The 14,400-nt window shown below is 42.9% G+C and overlaps 2 protein-coding genes across 3 annotated transcripts; one reads left to right on the forward strand and one right to left on the reverse strand.

Moving 5' to 3' along the window:
* The first annotated feature begins 985 nt into the window (after positions 1 to 985).
* hpgd (15-hydroxyprostaglandin dehydrogenase) lies at positions 986 to 4,972 on the forward strand. The gene is made up of 7 exons (XM_077718480.1): positions 986 to 1,161; positions 1,254 to 1,377; positions 3,375 to 3,481; positions 3,551 to 3,647; positions 3,784 to 3,860; positions 3,953 to 4,116; positions 4,390 to 4,972. The coding sequence occupies exons 1-7, from the start codon at positions 1,069 to 1,071 to the stop codon at positions 4,511 to 4,513; spliced, it is 786 nt and encodes a 261-aa protein (XP_077574606.1). The 5' UTR covers positions 986 to 1,068; the 3' UTR covers positions 4,514 to 4,972.
* Positions 4,973 to 4,979: 7 nt separating this feature from the next.
* Positions 4,980 to 14,065, reverse strand: wdr17 (WD repeat domain 17). Of its 2 annotated transcripts, XM_077718479.1 has the most exons (32): positions 13,901 to 14,064; positions 13,032 to 13,160; positions 12,551 to 12,734; positions 12,257 to 12,487; positions 12,076 to 12,186; positions 11,837 to 11,977; positions 11,657 to 11,779; positions 11,228 to 11,418; positions 10,983 to 11,151; positions 10,631 to 10,722; positions 10,469 to 10,551; positions 10,278 to 10,364; positions 9,884 to 10,048; positions 9,631 to 9,746; positions 9,440 to 9,526; positions 9,217 to 9,366; positions 9,016 to 9,146; positions 8,735 to 8,860; positions 8,475 to 8,630; positions 8,283 to 8,347; positions 7,903 to 8,035; positions 7,699 to 7,787; positions 7,516 to 7,615; positions 7,260 to 7,399; positions 6,997 to 7,108; positions 6,720 to 6,861; positions 6,390 to 6,492; positions 6,218 to 6,319; positions 6,043 to 6,141; positions 5,731 to 5,798; positions 5,576 to 5,664; positions 4,980 to 5,391 (listed from the first exon to the last, which is right to left on the reverse strand). In XM_077718479.1, exons 2-32 carry the CDS (start codon positions 13,152 to 13,154, stop codon positions 5,272 to 5,274), a joined length of 3,828 nt encoding a protein of 1,275 aa, XP_077574605.1. In that variant the 5' UTR covers positions 13,155 to 13,160; positions 13,901 to 14,064; the 3' UTR covers positions 4,980 to 5,271. The 2 variants fall into 2 exon arrangements, with proteins under 2 accessions (XP_077574605.1, XP_077574603.1); XM_077718477.1 differs by having other exon boundaries at positions 5,576 to 5,798; positions 13,901 to 14,065.
* Positions 14,066 to 14,400: the final 335 nt, after the last annotated feature.

The following is a 14,400-nucleotide window of genomic DNA, read 5'->3' on the forward strand; positions in this document are numbered from 1 at the left end:
TTTTTTTTAGGTTTCCGCTTCCGAAAGTAATGCAAAGAAGGTAAACAAACAAAAGATGCAGCATATTCAAATGTTTGATTCTTACCTGACAAAATGTGTTTGTCGACAGCAGATGTCCAATCCACTGGAAGTGGGAGAGTTGGCCGCCACATACTTTGGAGGAGCCATTTTGTTGAAAAAAAAAACGTGGCTGGAAAAGGCCCGGGGGAGAAAAAAAAAGTGCATCAAAGGAGGCGGAGACAAAGAAATAAAAGGAAGTAAGTTCTTTTGGATTAACCTGTAATTAGCGTACGGTACTTTCCATAGGCCACTGGTGTCAAAGTGGCGGCCCGGGGGCCAATTGTGGTCCGCCGCATCATTTTGTGTGGCCCGGGAAAGTCAATCTTTCTGTTTTAAGATCAAATTCAAATGGAGAGTATAGATGTATATTAGATTTCCTAATTTTCCCCCTTTTAAATCGATAATTGTCATTTTTTAGTCAATTTTTTCTGTTTTTAGTTCAAAAATCATTTTGTAAAATCTAAAAATGTATTTAAAAAAAGCTAGATTAAACATTGTTTTAGATCTATAAAAAACTGAATATTCAGGGATTTTAATCCATCCATTTATAATAAAAAAAATCTAAATATTCTATCTAAAATGGTCCATCAAGTTGACGTTAAAGCAGCCCGCCAACCAACCCGAGTCTGACACCCTTTCCGTAGGCTATATGCTAAGCTCTTTATCTTTGCCGCACACAAACACACACACACACACACGTCGAATCGGTTTGGCCTGATAAGAAAAAGGAGGGAGGGAGGCAGAGAGGGAGAGAGAGAGAAGGAGGGAGGGAGGTAGGGAGGGAGGAGGCAAAGTCCAAGCCAAGTCAAAAGTTAGCAAACTTGTGTCTGTCAGTTTGTGTGGAGTGAAAGGGTGTCGGACACGTGCTCAGGTAGGTGAGTAGGAAGAAAAGGAAAAAAAAGTGAGAGAGAGAGAGAGAAGAGAGAGAGGAGAGGGAGGGAGGAGGTTGGAGGAGGAGGAGGGAGTGAACAACAGGTTGCTCGAAAGAAGCCCAAAGCGTGTAGGATCATGTCTCTAAATGGGAGGGTGGCTCTGGTCACCGGGGGAGCTCAAGGCATCGGGAGAGCCGTGGTCCACTCTCTCCTGGAAACCCACGCTAAGGTCAGTCCCAAGTCCCAACAACTTTGCCAATAAACATGTCGCTTTCACTAAAATGCTCCAACTGCCTTTTAATCTTATCTCTGCTTTGCAAGGTGGCCGTCGTGGACCTCAACAAGATCTGCGGCGAGGAGCTCAAGAAGCAACTGAACGCCCAATTTGGGGAGGACAGCAACACCTTTATTCAGTGCGACGTGACCAACGGAGCTTCCCTCAGAGGTAAGGCAGCGTCAAACTGAGCTCTCAAACCTTTACATGGCTTTGAAAGGGCGAAACGGGGCTGTTCAAACAACCACTATCGACTTTGTTTACAGAGCGTATCGGCTATTCTTTATGTGGATACACCTCGCAATCATGTTTAACGGCGTGTACGGATGTGCTAGAGGATGTTTACCTTAACTCAAGTTTACTACTAAATTCGTAAGAGCCTCATGACCCCAACAACAACAACAACAACACGGTGCGCTAACATACAAATTGAATTTTAGATTAGATTAGATTAAACCATTTAATTCACCCTGTATTTGGGAAATTTCATTGTCACAGTAGCAAGAGGGGGAGAATACAGACACAGAAAAAGACACTCTAGAGCAGAGATAGGCAAACTACGGCCCGCGGGCCGCATCCGGCCCGTTTGGCTTTTAAATCCGGCCCGCCCACGTTGTCCAAATGTTTTTTTTTAGCCAGTGTTTCGTGTTTTACGGCCATTCTATCTTTTTCCATTCAGGGAGTCCCCCAAAGTCAGCTCCAGCACCCCCTGCGACTCTAGTAAGGCTTAACTTCCATTTAGAACAAGAACAAAGCTAAGAAAGAAAGAAGGATAAACTCTGAAATGTGCAACATGTGGACGAAAGAATGCAAAAAAACAAGATATTTGTATCTGGGTGATTGAATCCAAACAAACATGCGGTCACTGTGACCAAAAAAAAAAAAAAAAAAAAAAGAAAAAAGATCTGCTTTCAGTTAACTTCAAAGCAATCTTGTCTGGGCTCGTCACACCATTGCTGGTTTTGTTTCCCCGGCCGGGTAGAATCGTCGCTCGCTTTGGTGGCGCACATGGCCGACGTCGTGTACCGGGATTGGTTTCCGCCCGGAGGGGGGGGGGGGGGGGGGGCGCCATGCCATGCCCTGGTTTCAACTGTGACATCGAGAACTAACTAGCCAAAGGTTTCAAATGGCTTTCGTGTCGCTTTGAAACATGGCGTCTAGATTGCTGGTGTCAAAGTGGCGGCCCGGGGGCCAAATCTGGCCCACCGCATGATTTTGTGTGGCCCGGGAAAGTCAATCATGAGTGCCGACTTTGTGTTTTAGGATCAAATTAAAATGAAGAGTAGAGATGGATATTCCATTTTCTAATTTTTCCCCCTTTTAATTGTCATTTTTAAGCCATTTTTCTGTGTTTTTAGTTCAAAAATCATTTTGTAAAGTCTAAAAATATATTTCAAAAAATCTAAAATAAACATTGTTTAAGATCTATAAATAACAGAATATTCAAGTATTTTAATCCAGTTTTTTTAATCCATTTATTAAAAAAAATCTAAATATTCTATCTAAAATGGTCCGACCCACGTGAAATCCAGTTGACGTTAATGTGGCATGCGAAGCAAACCGAGTCTGACAAATGTGGTGTAGATAAACAGTTCCAAAGTCGTTGGGGTGTGCGTGTTTGTGGGCCAGGTTTGGAATGCAAACGCCGTTGAGAAAGGCAGGTTTTGCCACCTGGCCTTTTGTCAGGCGGCCCTGTAACCCGACACGTCTGCTCGCACGCTAAATAGTAACAACAAGTCGGTGGCGGTGGCGGTGGCGTTGGCGGCCAGGCTCGAGTTCAATGTGGTTCTCCTTCTTTTTAAATTGCCGTCTTATATAAACAAAGATTTTGTAGTGCAAATTTCCAAGCGAGCAAATGAAACAAAGTGTCCAAAACGGGAAAAAAAGTCATTTTGGCTGAGAAGAGCTTTTGAAAGGAAGGAAACCAAAAGTGCTGTTTTAGCATCAGCAATTTGCTGGGAGGAAACGCACCACGAAAAATTGGGATTATTATTAAAATCATCATAACTTTGAGTGACAAAAAAACATGAATTCATGAGTTTGTAAAATATTCTAGTAAGATTATGGGCACATTTTCAGTCTCTGAAAATTCCAATTGCTTTCTGTATGGGATTTCTGTCAGTAATGTGTTGAGTTTTGACGCCCATCATCCAATTTGTGTGCTTTAGATGCTTTCCAGAGCACCGTCGACAAGTTTGGACGACTGGATATCGTCATCAATAATGCCGGAATCAACAATGAAAAGAATTGGGAGAAAACTATTCAAGTTAACCTGGTAAGATGCACGAGGACAAGGAGGAGGATGATGATTCCATTAAACATTTCCATCCGTTTCTGTTTGCAGACTTCGGTGATAAATGGCACGTATTTGGCTCTTGAACACATGAGTAAGGAGCACGGCAAAGAAGGGGGAACCATCATCAACGTATCTTCTATGGCAGGTCAAAACAAACACACACTTTAATCAAGTGTCCAACCACAAACACAAATATTTTTTGTGTACTTACCTGATGCAACGTAGACGGCAACATTTTAATGTATTGTTATTTCTTGTTTTTTGTTCTGATATGGTTTCAGCCTTTCTGCATTCTCCTCACCAACCTGTTTACACCGCCACCAAACATGGCGTCATTGGTTTCACAAGGGTTATGGCTGTAAGAAAAAACACACACAATTATTTATCATAATTCAAAACATTTATAAGATTTCATGTTTGATTTTTTTTTTTTTTTTTTTTTTTACCCAGGATGCATCTTCCCAGAGCGACTACGGCGTCCGGCTGAACGTGTTGTGTCCCGCCTTTGTGGACACGCCCCTTCTTCACTCGGTGGAACAGGAGGAATACATGGGCAAGTTTGTCAAGTTTAAGGACGACTTCAAGCTCAGCATGAAGAAGTTTGGAGTTTTACAGTCAGTCGCTTTTTCACATTTATTATTTTTCTAAACTGGGGCACGCTGCTGTCTATCCAATTAGGGAGCCCGGACGTTTGGTCGCCCAGACGGTTGGTCCCCCAGACGTTTGGTCCCCCAGACGTTTGGTCTCTGGACAGTTCTCGCTCTTTCTCATGATTATAATTTTGAGAGCTAGCGAATTCGGCGACCAAACGTCCGTTGGGCGAGCAGAACTTTGGCATATTTTGTCATTATGACGCTGTCCTTTTTTTTTTTTTCTAACCTTGGCAGGCCCTCGTTGATCGCGGAAGGCATGATGAAGTTGATCAACGACAGCAGCCTGAACGGCGCCGTGATGAAGATCACCTGCTCCAAAGGAATCCACTTCCACACGTACGAACCGGCGTCGGCGTAACGCAGAAAGGTGACCCACCCACCCGGGTTAATTCCATAGAGTAGCACACCCCAAACCGAAAGACTGAACAAAAATCCAGCCCCAATTGGATTGAAAAGTACCTCCGAAAAAACGAATGACAATTCCGTATACCAAATCTAAAGTGGTGATACAATCGATGAAATTTTAATCCTCCACCAAAAACCTTTGAATGCCAAAGTGTAGCTTCTGGAATTAAGCAGTGTTATTATCGAGAGCGCTAATCATTATTATTTTAATAATATACTAATAACTCTGTGGCATGTCTTTGGATTTATTTGAGATATTTACCTTTATTTTTTTTAAGCATATCTTGTTTTCATCATTTTTGAAGCTAAGAGTGAAAATTCAAATATGTATTGTGTGTATATATATACTTCAATTTTATAATTAAGATGAAGTTTATACTCATTAAAGAAAAAACAGGTTGTGCAATTACAATTTTTTTTATTGAGTGGTCTTTCTCTTCTTTGTACAACAGTTAAATCAATTAAATCAGCGTGTATGTACAAACAAAGTAGATGATTCACAATAATAATGTATTCAATAAAACTCTTCTCTAACTTCAATTACAAAAAAATGCTTCTGACACAGTGAGGAAAATACAGTACAAACTTTGGACCTTCTTTCATGTCCAAATGTTGACTGATATGGACTTGAACATCCATCCGTACGTTGGCTCAATAAGTTCTCCCTAAATATAATAAATAATACCTTTGTCATTTTGGATCTTTCAAGTGCTAGAAGGGGTTCATGCGAACTCCGGTACCAAGTGGGGAGAAGGGGTTGACCTTTGCCCACATCAGCGCATCATTCAGGGAAATTGCCGACTTGCCATCTTCAAGTAAAAATACTGGACCCTGTACCATTCAAAAAATACAAGAAAAATAAGAATTATTAATAGAATTCACATACATACATATTGTATGTATGTACGTACAAACGTACAAATGTACTGAACGTACGAACGAACGAACATACGAACGTACATACACAATGTATGTTCGTACATATGTACGAACATACATATAACAATTCTCATACCTGAATTCTCTGAGCAGTAAAACAGGAAAGCTGGACGTCCGAATGGCTGGGAAGATTTGAGCCCGTCACATAATCGGCACCACAAGAGACTAAAATGAGAAAATGGGCTTGAAATATAACGTTTGATGTTTCCATATTTTGGCTATAAGACTTACTTGGGTTGGCGGAAAGGATTCTTTTTTGCAGGCATTGGAAATCTTCCACTTGACTCTCTGAAGGAGGCCTGTTGAAGACAGAGACATTCATTAATGTGATACCATTTTGCAAATAAAACTCTGTTTCCCAAAGGCATTGATAGCGTGTCTGTGTTGCATTTTTCCGACTTGAAGTCACAGCGGCCCAAGAATACGTCATGACCAGGGGGAAAAAACATAATGAGGACAAGTTGTACTTTTGAATTGATTAGATATCACCAACAAACACTAGACGTTAAAGTTGTAGTAAGATGGAGATGCCTGTCCACCTACTTAGCGTTATTCTGAGTGCAGGCCCGCCAAGCATCCAGCTCCAACGAAAGCTGTTCGATCTTTAGAGGAACGCTGACTTCTCTCCGCTTCAACAACTGGCTAAAACAAAAACAGGAAAAAATAAAAAAAATCACCATAGCCATCGATGCTAATGTCATCAATGACCTTGGCCTACCTGGTGTATTCGTAGAGTGCAGGTACGATGCTGGAGTATTCTCTCCGGATGGCCAGTAGAGCACCCACGTAACCGCACAGGATCAACAGTTCGCTGCGAGCTCTAAACGCACACAATGATTGTCAAGGCTAGCGTGGTGGCTAACGACTGAAATGTGGAGGAACGGCTTTACTTGGTGAGCTTGGCCGCCTGGAGGCGTTCCGGTTGGACGTAACTCAACAGGTCCAGGATGGGAGAGACGCTCTCCACCGTCCAGTCGGATTCAGTCAGCTGTTCTGGTGAAGATGGATGTTCAAAGCAAGGTTAAACACAAAAGTACAGGGGAATTTGCTTTTTGAAGTATGTTTTCTAAGTACTGTTTGACGAAATCTCCAATTACGGTAATCATACACGTCTCAAGAGACTTTCCACTTTGAGCGTAACTCAAATGTCTTCAAAAACACTAAATTAAGACCACATGTGGCGAAATGTTCCAGCGATTGTTATTGTGGACTTGAAATACCTTTGACGTGATCGATTCCGATCTGAAGGCCATTCTCTGGTTCGGAGGTCAAAAGGTGAAATTTAATGGCGGAGAACAAATCGCCGGCACTCCTGGATTCCTCCGCCAAGGCACTACACTCTTCCAATGATTGGACACCGCACTGGAATGACAAATAAGTGATTTTCAAATGAAATCCCCTTTTTTTTTGGATTGGTTGTTTATATTCCCGAGTTGTGACCTATAATTGAAATCATCTGGTGAGATAATTATAAACAACAAGGCTTGGTAGACGTACCCTTTCACGTAATTGGTTGATTTCTGCCGTACTTCCGGGATAATAGGCGCAGACTTTGGCCAATAAAATATGGTTGTCGGGAATCATCTGAAGTAGATCGACGGAAAGCTCCCTAAATGTCAACGAGAAAAAGCAAAGTCAGCCATGTCAAAGATCAACAAACTTATGGTACTCGGACGTTTGATCGCCCGGACATTTGGTCGCTCGGACGTTTGGTCGCCCGGACGTTTGGTCGCCCGGACGTTTGGGCCAAGTCAACTCACCAGGTTAGCGGGCTCATGTACTTCCTGGCCAGGAGTTGAAGACAGTAAGCCGTACTCTGGGCGGCCGTCTCTCCGAGGACGGTGCCCACGCAAGCGGCCAGCTCCAGCTCGTTGCCTCGGATCAGACTGGACATGGCCAACTGAAAATGAGTAAGCACTGGTGTTTGTGCAAGTATATGACAATAAAGCTTTCAATCAATGTTCTGCGGCAGTACTGGGATGAGCGATGTCGTATTTTTTCCATGGACAAAAGTACCTGAACGTTATCAACGGCCAGGTAGCAGCAGGCCGCCAGAACGGAGCAGCCATCTTGAAAGTACCACTCGGCCAGCTGCGAGCACACGTTATTCAGGAGACTGCGATGAAACAAAAGCCCAAGAATTTGTGAGCTTGCAAAGCAATATTAAATGCAATGGTAGTTTTACCATGCATGAATTACCTTTGGTATTGTTGTCTGTTTTCAACATCGTTTGTCTTGTGGTTTGTAGACGAGGTTTGAGGGCTACGGATGTTCCCCTCGCATGCACCCTAAAACAAAAATTCTCCATCAAGGGAATTTATTTGTAGTATTTTATATTATATTTGTATACTGTCCTTGGAAAAAAAATAAAAAGAACTTTAAGCATTGACCCGCCCGCCATACCTGAGCAACTAGTAATGCCTCAAGGAGTTGTCCTCTGCCCGTGAAAAATGTCACCAGCTTATTAACGTCACCGGTGGCAATGCAGTAGGGGATTGCATCATCGTTATCCTCCACAATCAGCTGATCGGCTCTCCTGGAATGAATAAAATGTGGATTCAATCTTGTTTTTGTGGCACTCTATTGTTTCTTTACATTTTCTGTGCAGCTTCAACCCCTGAATCAAGAAAACTATATAAAACATTTTTTAAAAGTACAGCAAACTCCCAATGGCACACTAAGATTGACCATGGTTTCCATCTAAGCAAATGATGGACCAAAATAATCAAGAAAGCAAAAATAGTGTGTTTTTTTTGGGGTGTCATGGATTATTCCCAACCTACCTTTGCATGAGTTTTTTCCAGTACTTCATGGATACTCCTGGGGCCACAGCTAAGGCTTTCTCCCACTGTCAGACAAACCACATCATAGTGAAAGGGTCATTTTCATCTTTTAGTTCCTTGGGCAGGTTGATGTTAAAAAAAAACAAGATAAAATAATACTCCAAACTTTTTGAAAGAGTCATCCATCATCACCTGTCCAAGCTCCACCATCAATTCACAATATCGTTGAATTTGTCCAAGCCTGAGATGGATGTCTCCGGCTTCTTTAAGGCGCTCTTCTTTACTCGGAGCGCCGATCCCTCCTCCGAATTTGGACATCTTGACGATGGTCAATTCCTGGGCTTCGGACTATGTGGCGCGACACACAAACATAGACGGCAAGATTCAACACATTCATTCAATACTCAAAACATCATTTGAAAAAGGTGGCTACATTTGGAAGCCAATTTTACCGTTTTAAACTTGAGAAGGTGTTTCATGTGCATGACACCCTTGCTGTAGCTCCCGGGTAGCAGCGAGTCGTCCTGGCCGTTGATCACAAACACCAAATCCCACAAGTTGCTGCTTCCCCCTGGAGGCTATAAAAAAAACAAATAGGCTTAAGGACAGTTTTTTTTTCTACAACCATTAGGACTCTAAACTTGCGGTAGCACGACACACAATCCCTTCTGTGTAAAAACGTTCCCCCGTTAACTGCCTTGATCATTGGATTTCGAGAAGGAAAAATAATTACAAAACAGCATTCGGAGAACCAACGCAGCTTCTTGGCGGCGGCGTCCGAGCTGACTTTCTCCAGCTCCTGTTTGATGTCTCTGGAGACTTTCCCGCAGAGCAGGGGCGGCGCGCCGGGAACCATGGCTTTGTCTGCGAGACATACAACATGTGGTCAGGATTGAGCAGAATTTTTTTTTAAAAACCCCTCTATACCACCGACCGGTGTTTCCGATGATGTTCTCCCAAGGTCGATCGGTGAGAACGTTGAGGAGGAGAGGCGAAACCAGCGGCATGAGCGACCACAACCTGACCGTGCTGTCTCTGCTACAACTGGCCATGGTGAAGGGACGACTCTCATGACAAGTTAAACCTGAACACACAAACAGGCAAGACAAACAAAATGGAGGATTTCTTCCCAAGGCTAGTACTGGCGCTTGTTTTACCGTAGACGTCAGCGCCATGGTCGTAAACCGTGTCCAGACAGTTGCCGTCCCGTGTGTCCCAGACTCGGATTGTATAATCCCAAGAGCCTGGAAAATAAAACATGGACATTCATATTCATTGAGAACATTGTACCGCTAAATTTGTTCTAATCTACATAATAGTCATTAAATAAAAAGTATGAATTGCGTACCAGAAATGAGGAGGTAGGGAACCTCGGTGTTCCACATTAGACCTCTGACCGGTGCTGTATGACCACTCAACACATTGATACAGGCATCTTGTGTGTAGTCCCAGATCCGAACGGTACTGCCCAAACACAGTCAAACATGCTCTTTCAATTTAAAATGTCCTATTTTTCAGTTACTTTTGAAAAATAAAAGCACAGATAAGGTGTCACAGTGTCCGTTATACCGTACTCATTGGTTTAGGCCCGTAAAACTCACCCGTCGTCCGATCCGGAACACAGTATCCCTTCTCGGAGTGGAGACCAACGGACGTGAAATACTTTTGCCAAGTGTCCGGTGAAGACTTTGAGCGGCTGGTCGGAACTGGTGGCCAAGTAATACACGCGAACGTTCTTGTCCTCACAACCGGTGGCAATCATATCCCTGTGGAACACGTTAAGCCCTCGTGGTTAACGTACAACATGGTAAATTCTGGTTGTTCATCTAGGTCAGGGCTGCTCAATACGTCGATGGCTAAAGGCTAAAAAGGTACTCTAGCTAGATCGCAGGACAGGAAGATTGGATCCAGTAAAAAATAAATGTATATAATGGACTTGGGCAGGGAAACAGCGCTATAATACATTGATTTGGCCAACTAAAACTTTGAACCTACTTGTTGTTTTGGCTCCAGTCGCAACCAAAAACGGCAGCGGGATGCTTGTACTTGTGAAGGATTTTGCCATCAATAGTGCGAATAATACTGTGGTAAAAAAAAATGATATAAATTCAAATTCAAAAAGCGCACATGCAAATACTAGTAATCCGATTTTTAGGCATGATAAAAAGGTAAAAGAGAGTACTTACCAGAAACCATCACCACTGCAGGTGGCAATTCGCTTGGAATCTTTGTGACTCCACGATATACAAAATATACCGTTTTTTCCATGCTGCAGAAAGAATAAACATGTTATAAACTTGAAATATTGCAAAAAAAAAACTAAACAGATTTGACTCTTAATAGGTAACCTCATTAAAGCGCATGATTATCTTTCCTTTCCTGACGTCCCAAATGAAAGCTCCGTTGCGAGATGTTCCTCCGGCGATGCAGTTTAGGTCACCTTACCAAAAACACAGAGGGCTAATCAACACGAAATATATATATATTTTTTTGTATTTATGGTTTTTGAGGACATTTGAGATAACTAGTCACCTGGATGAAAGGGAGACTGAAATAAAGGGACCTAGCCAAAGTCCCCACAAAACAAGGAGTGTATCGGAAGTTTTTGGGGCCTTAAAATAATGTTTTTTTTCCATTTTGCTCATCTGGTGACTCATTTGCATATTCAAAATGCCAGAATTCCATGTTGTGTGTGAGTACCTGGTGCCCAAGACAAGGAATAAACCACTCCTTCATTGCCAGGAGAGGTATAAACTGCAGTGAGTGTGTTGGTGTCCCAGATTTTGATGGTTCCGTCAAAACTGGCTGTCGCCAACAAGTTCGGGTCATCTGGTTTAAACTTGCAGTCAAAGATGGTTTCCACGTGGCCCTGGAAATGGACAACAGTTGACGCAAATGACCTTTGACTTACCACTTCTAAAATATTGGCACTTTGTCAATCCTACCAAGTCTCTCAGAAAGTCCCACTTTTTGGCGCCCATGTCGTAAAGGCCGACGCCCCCGTCCATGAAACAGCACACGGCGTGGCCGGGGGGCAAAGAGAAGGAGCGGTTCTGTGACAAGGTCGGGGGGGGCACCGCCTCGCTGGTGGAGCTGGTGTGCTGCTGACTTTTGCCCAAAGAACAGCAAATCTGAGCTGTTGGCAGGGCGGAACACATCGTAAAATGATCATAGCAAACTGACTTTTTTCGGAGAATTCATTCCACAAATTATGTAACAGTTTTAAACAACAAACATTGAAAGGTGAAATTAATACTACAGTAAACTACCTGGTGTAATGTCTCTACGAGCACATTTAAATTAGTTTATGTTATGTTACGAGCGCGTTGCCGTGCAAAAAGTTCTTTTCAAGGTCCCAAATGTGCCTATTGTACCTTTTTTAGCAAGGGGCGTGTTGAGGACATGTAAAGCGTGGAAGCCCGTCTTCTTCAGTTTGAAACTGTCCAACGGCGTGGGACGAGACACGTTCCAGATCCTCAGGACTCCGACCTGGGAGTCTAAAAGAAACTAGGCTACGCTAGCTGGGATTTTTGGTGTGGCGTGGGATTGTTTACCTCCGGTGATGAACATGCCCGGGGCGGAAGGAATCCACGCCAGGCACTGAACGGACGCTGCCGCCGAGGGGAAGCAGAAGGACGTGATGCAAGCCAGGGCCTCGCTGTCCACCAGCCTGATGCCGTTGTTCAAGTTGGACACTGGAGAAAAATACAAAAATAACAAACATTCATTATCTTAGGATTGTCGAGGAAAATAGATGGCTTTCAATTTTGAAATTGGTCAGACTTTTCCTTGCCTAACAAGTAATCTGTTGACAAAGGGTCCCATTCCAGGGCACTGATGGGGTCCTCTTCATCCGTCCCCTCCAAAGATTCAGGCCGCAACACGTGTTTTTGACTCTTGCAACCTACACAAAAGAAAAAAACAGTTGAAAATATTGTGGGTTCACAGCAAGGGAGCTCAACTTTGGTCGCTACCTGGCTGAAAAATAGACAAACTGCCATCGGTGTGTCCAAAAACCAGTTTTCCCTTTTTGCTGGGATGCCATCTGAAGAGACAGATATCGGACAGAAAAGAGTGGGCCTCTTTATGCACCGTCACCCCGGGCTCACAATTCCCATAGAGCCAAACGTAGAGCGGTCCACGTTGAGAGACGAAAGCCACGCCGTCCGACGAACTCAGGCACCAACTGACTGCCGCCGGGATCCCTGCGAGGAAAGAACACGTCAGGACGGCGTCCGACTTTGGCGTGGGATGGGGGGCGTGTCTACCTTTCGTGTTGTCCAGCCTCGCCACGGCTTTTTGCTCGGCCACGTTCCACACGATCAGCAAGTTGTCGGCAGAGGCCGACGCGAACAGGTCGGGGTTATCGGGACACCAACTGATGGCCGTGATGGTTTTTTTGTGTTCCGACATGATGCACCTCAACTTGAATTCGTTGTACTGCTGGTCCAACTAAAAGAGAGAAATCCCAAAATGGAGAAATCAGACTCACAGGCTAATACAAACAGCCATCGGGGGCAATGTTCCCTCTAAGATGCGCACTACTCTAGTCTTCTCTGTGCAGCAGCAATCATATGGCGCACAGTAAATAAAATTAAAACTTTTTTTTTTTACCCCTATCCCCATGATGGCGCCCTTTACGTGGCAGCCAGTGGCAGTAACTCTGTCCACTCTTATGTTTTTCGTGTTTTACAGCATGTTTTACATGAAAAATTAGAGGGAACATTGATCTGGGGTATCAAAGAGTACCTGGTAGATGTATATGGCAAGAGTGGCGCAGTAGGCGAAGCGGTCTCCGCTGGCGGCGCAGACGTCGTTATTCCATGGTTGACAGCCCGCTGCCAGCAAGCCCACCTGCTTGACTTTGGCCATCCTCGCCTACACGTGAATAAATGAAAGGGAAACACTCGCTTTAGCACAACAATCACGAGGAGGGCTCGGTGATTTAAGTAGACAAGATGATTATAAAGAGCTACAGTGCGTGGAGAGGATTGAGCTAATCTCCACTGTCATTGGCTAAAGCCATTTCTCATCCCCTTTGAAAAAAATATATATAAATATATATACATTGTTAAGACAACCACTGGTACTGAACAATGAAGTTTTGTTTCAGTTTAAATTTGTCTGGGGAAAAGGGTTGCTAATTTTGATTACAAAGGTCAATACATTGACATTTGTAAAATAATCAAGAGAAGTCTACTACCCAGAAACAATCTAGTCATTATAAAATATAATGATTGATAACTATAATTATAGGATATTAATAAATGACACTAGACGATACACAAATCTGACTTTGACCTTATTTTTGCTGTGTCATTCTCGTTCAAATGACTTTTCTGCCGAATGAGTCACATGAAATAGTCAAGCCTCCATTTTGTATATGCAATATTTTTTTCATTGGAAAACTCACTAACAACTTTAGCTTCGCTACATGTTTTTCAGAGAACTAGAGGAAAGCACATACTAATAAAAATATGTATATTAATGTTAATTAACATATATAATTAAATATGTAATATTGTAGCCGAGGGCTAATTTCCATCTTTTGTCCCGTGTAGGTTGAAGACAAACGATAACACATACACACATGCAGCAAAGTTTTAGACAATTCTTACCCAATTTCACCGCTAGTTCTTTTATTTGCACATACTCTGACAGACATTCCATCTTGAAATAACCACATTTCTTTTTTACTTTGGCTCGTTTCGCCATGATACGTAAAGGCTTGGCAACAACTCCACCGGACCGTTAGCTAAATTCTAACTTGCATATCAGAGGCACCTGAGCATCCCGCCTAACCAACGCAGCCAATCAACGTCGTTAACATTTAATCCTGCCCCGGAAGTAAACACAAAGTAAACCAAATCATATCATTGGCTTGACACAGTGTTAGTAATACATTTTTCGTAATAGGCCCTTTGTTGTCGTTTATAAGTGACAAGATTCAACTCTCTAAGTTGTGTTGCTAAATGGCACAGAAAAAAATGTAATTTAATATTATTTTAATGTTAGCTGTGCAAAGACGAGAGCAATTCGCAATTGTGCACGCGCATTTTAGAGGGAACATTGAAAGAAATAATAGACATCGCCACTAAATAGAATACGTACCATCTTG

This window comes from Stigmatopora nigra, chromosome 6, assembly GCF_051989575.1.
Source record: "Stigmatopora nigra isolate UIUO_SnigA chromosome 6, RoL_Snig_1.1, whole genome shotgun sequence".
In the NCBI taxonomy this organism is placed as follows: Eukaryota; Metazoa; Chordata; class Actinopteri; order Syngnathiformes; family Syngnathidae; genus Stigmatopora; species Stigmatopora nigra.

Excerpts from the sequence above, each read along its gene's own strand:
- wdr17 (XM_077718477.1), bottom strand. The coding sequence starts at position 13,154 with ATGGCCAAAGTCAAGCAGGTGGGCTTGCTGGCAGCGGGCTGTCAACCA. Across the intron at positions 11,419-11,656 it reads CACGCCCCTTGCTAAAAAAG|CTCAGATTTGCTGTTCTTTG; the intron begins GTACAATAGGCA and ends CCCTGCCAACAG. Across the intron at positions 10,723-10,982 it reads TTCCTTGTCTTGGGCACCAG|GTGACCTAAACTGCATCGCC; the intron begins GTACTCACACAC and ends GTTTTTGGTAAG.
- hpgd (XM_077718480.1), top strand. The coding sequence starts at position 1,069 with ATGTCTCTAAATGGGAGGGTGGCTCTGGTCACCGGGGGAGCTCAAGGC. Across the intron at positions 1,378-3,374 it reads CAACGGAGCTTCCCTCAGAG|ATGCTTTCCAGAGCACCGTC; the intron begins GTAAGGCAGCGT and ends TGTGTGCTTTAG. Across the intron at positions 3,482-3,550 it reads AAACTATTCAAGTTAACCTG|ACTTCGGTGATAAATGGCAC; the intron begins GTAAGATGCACG and ends TTCTGTTTGCAG.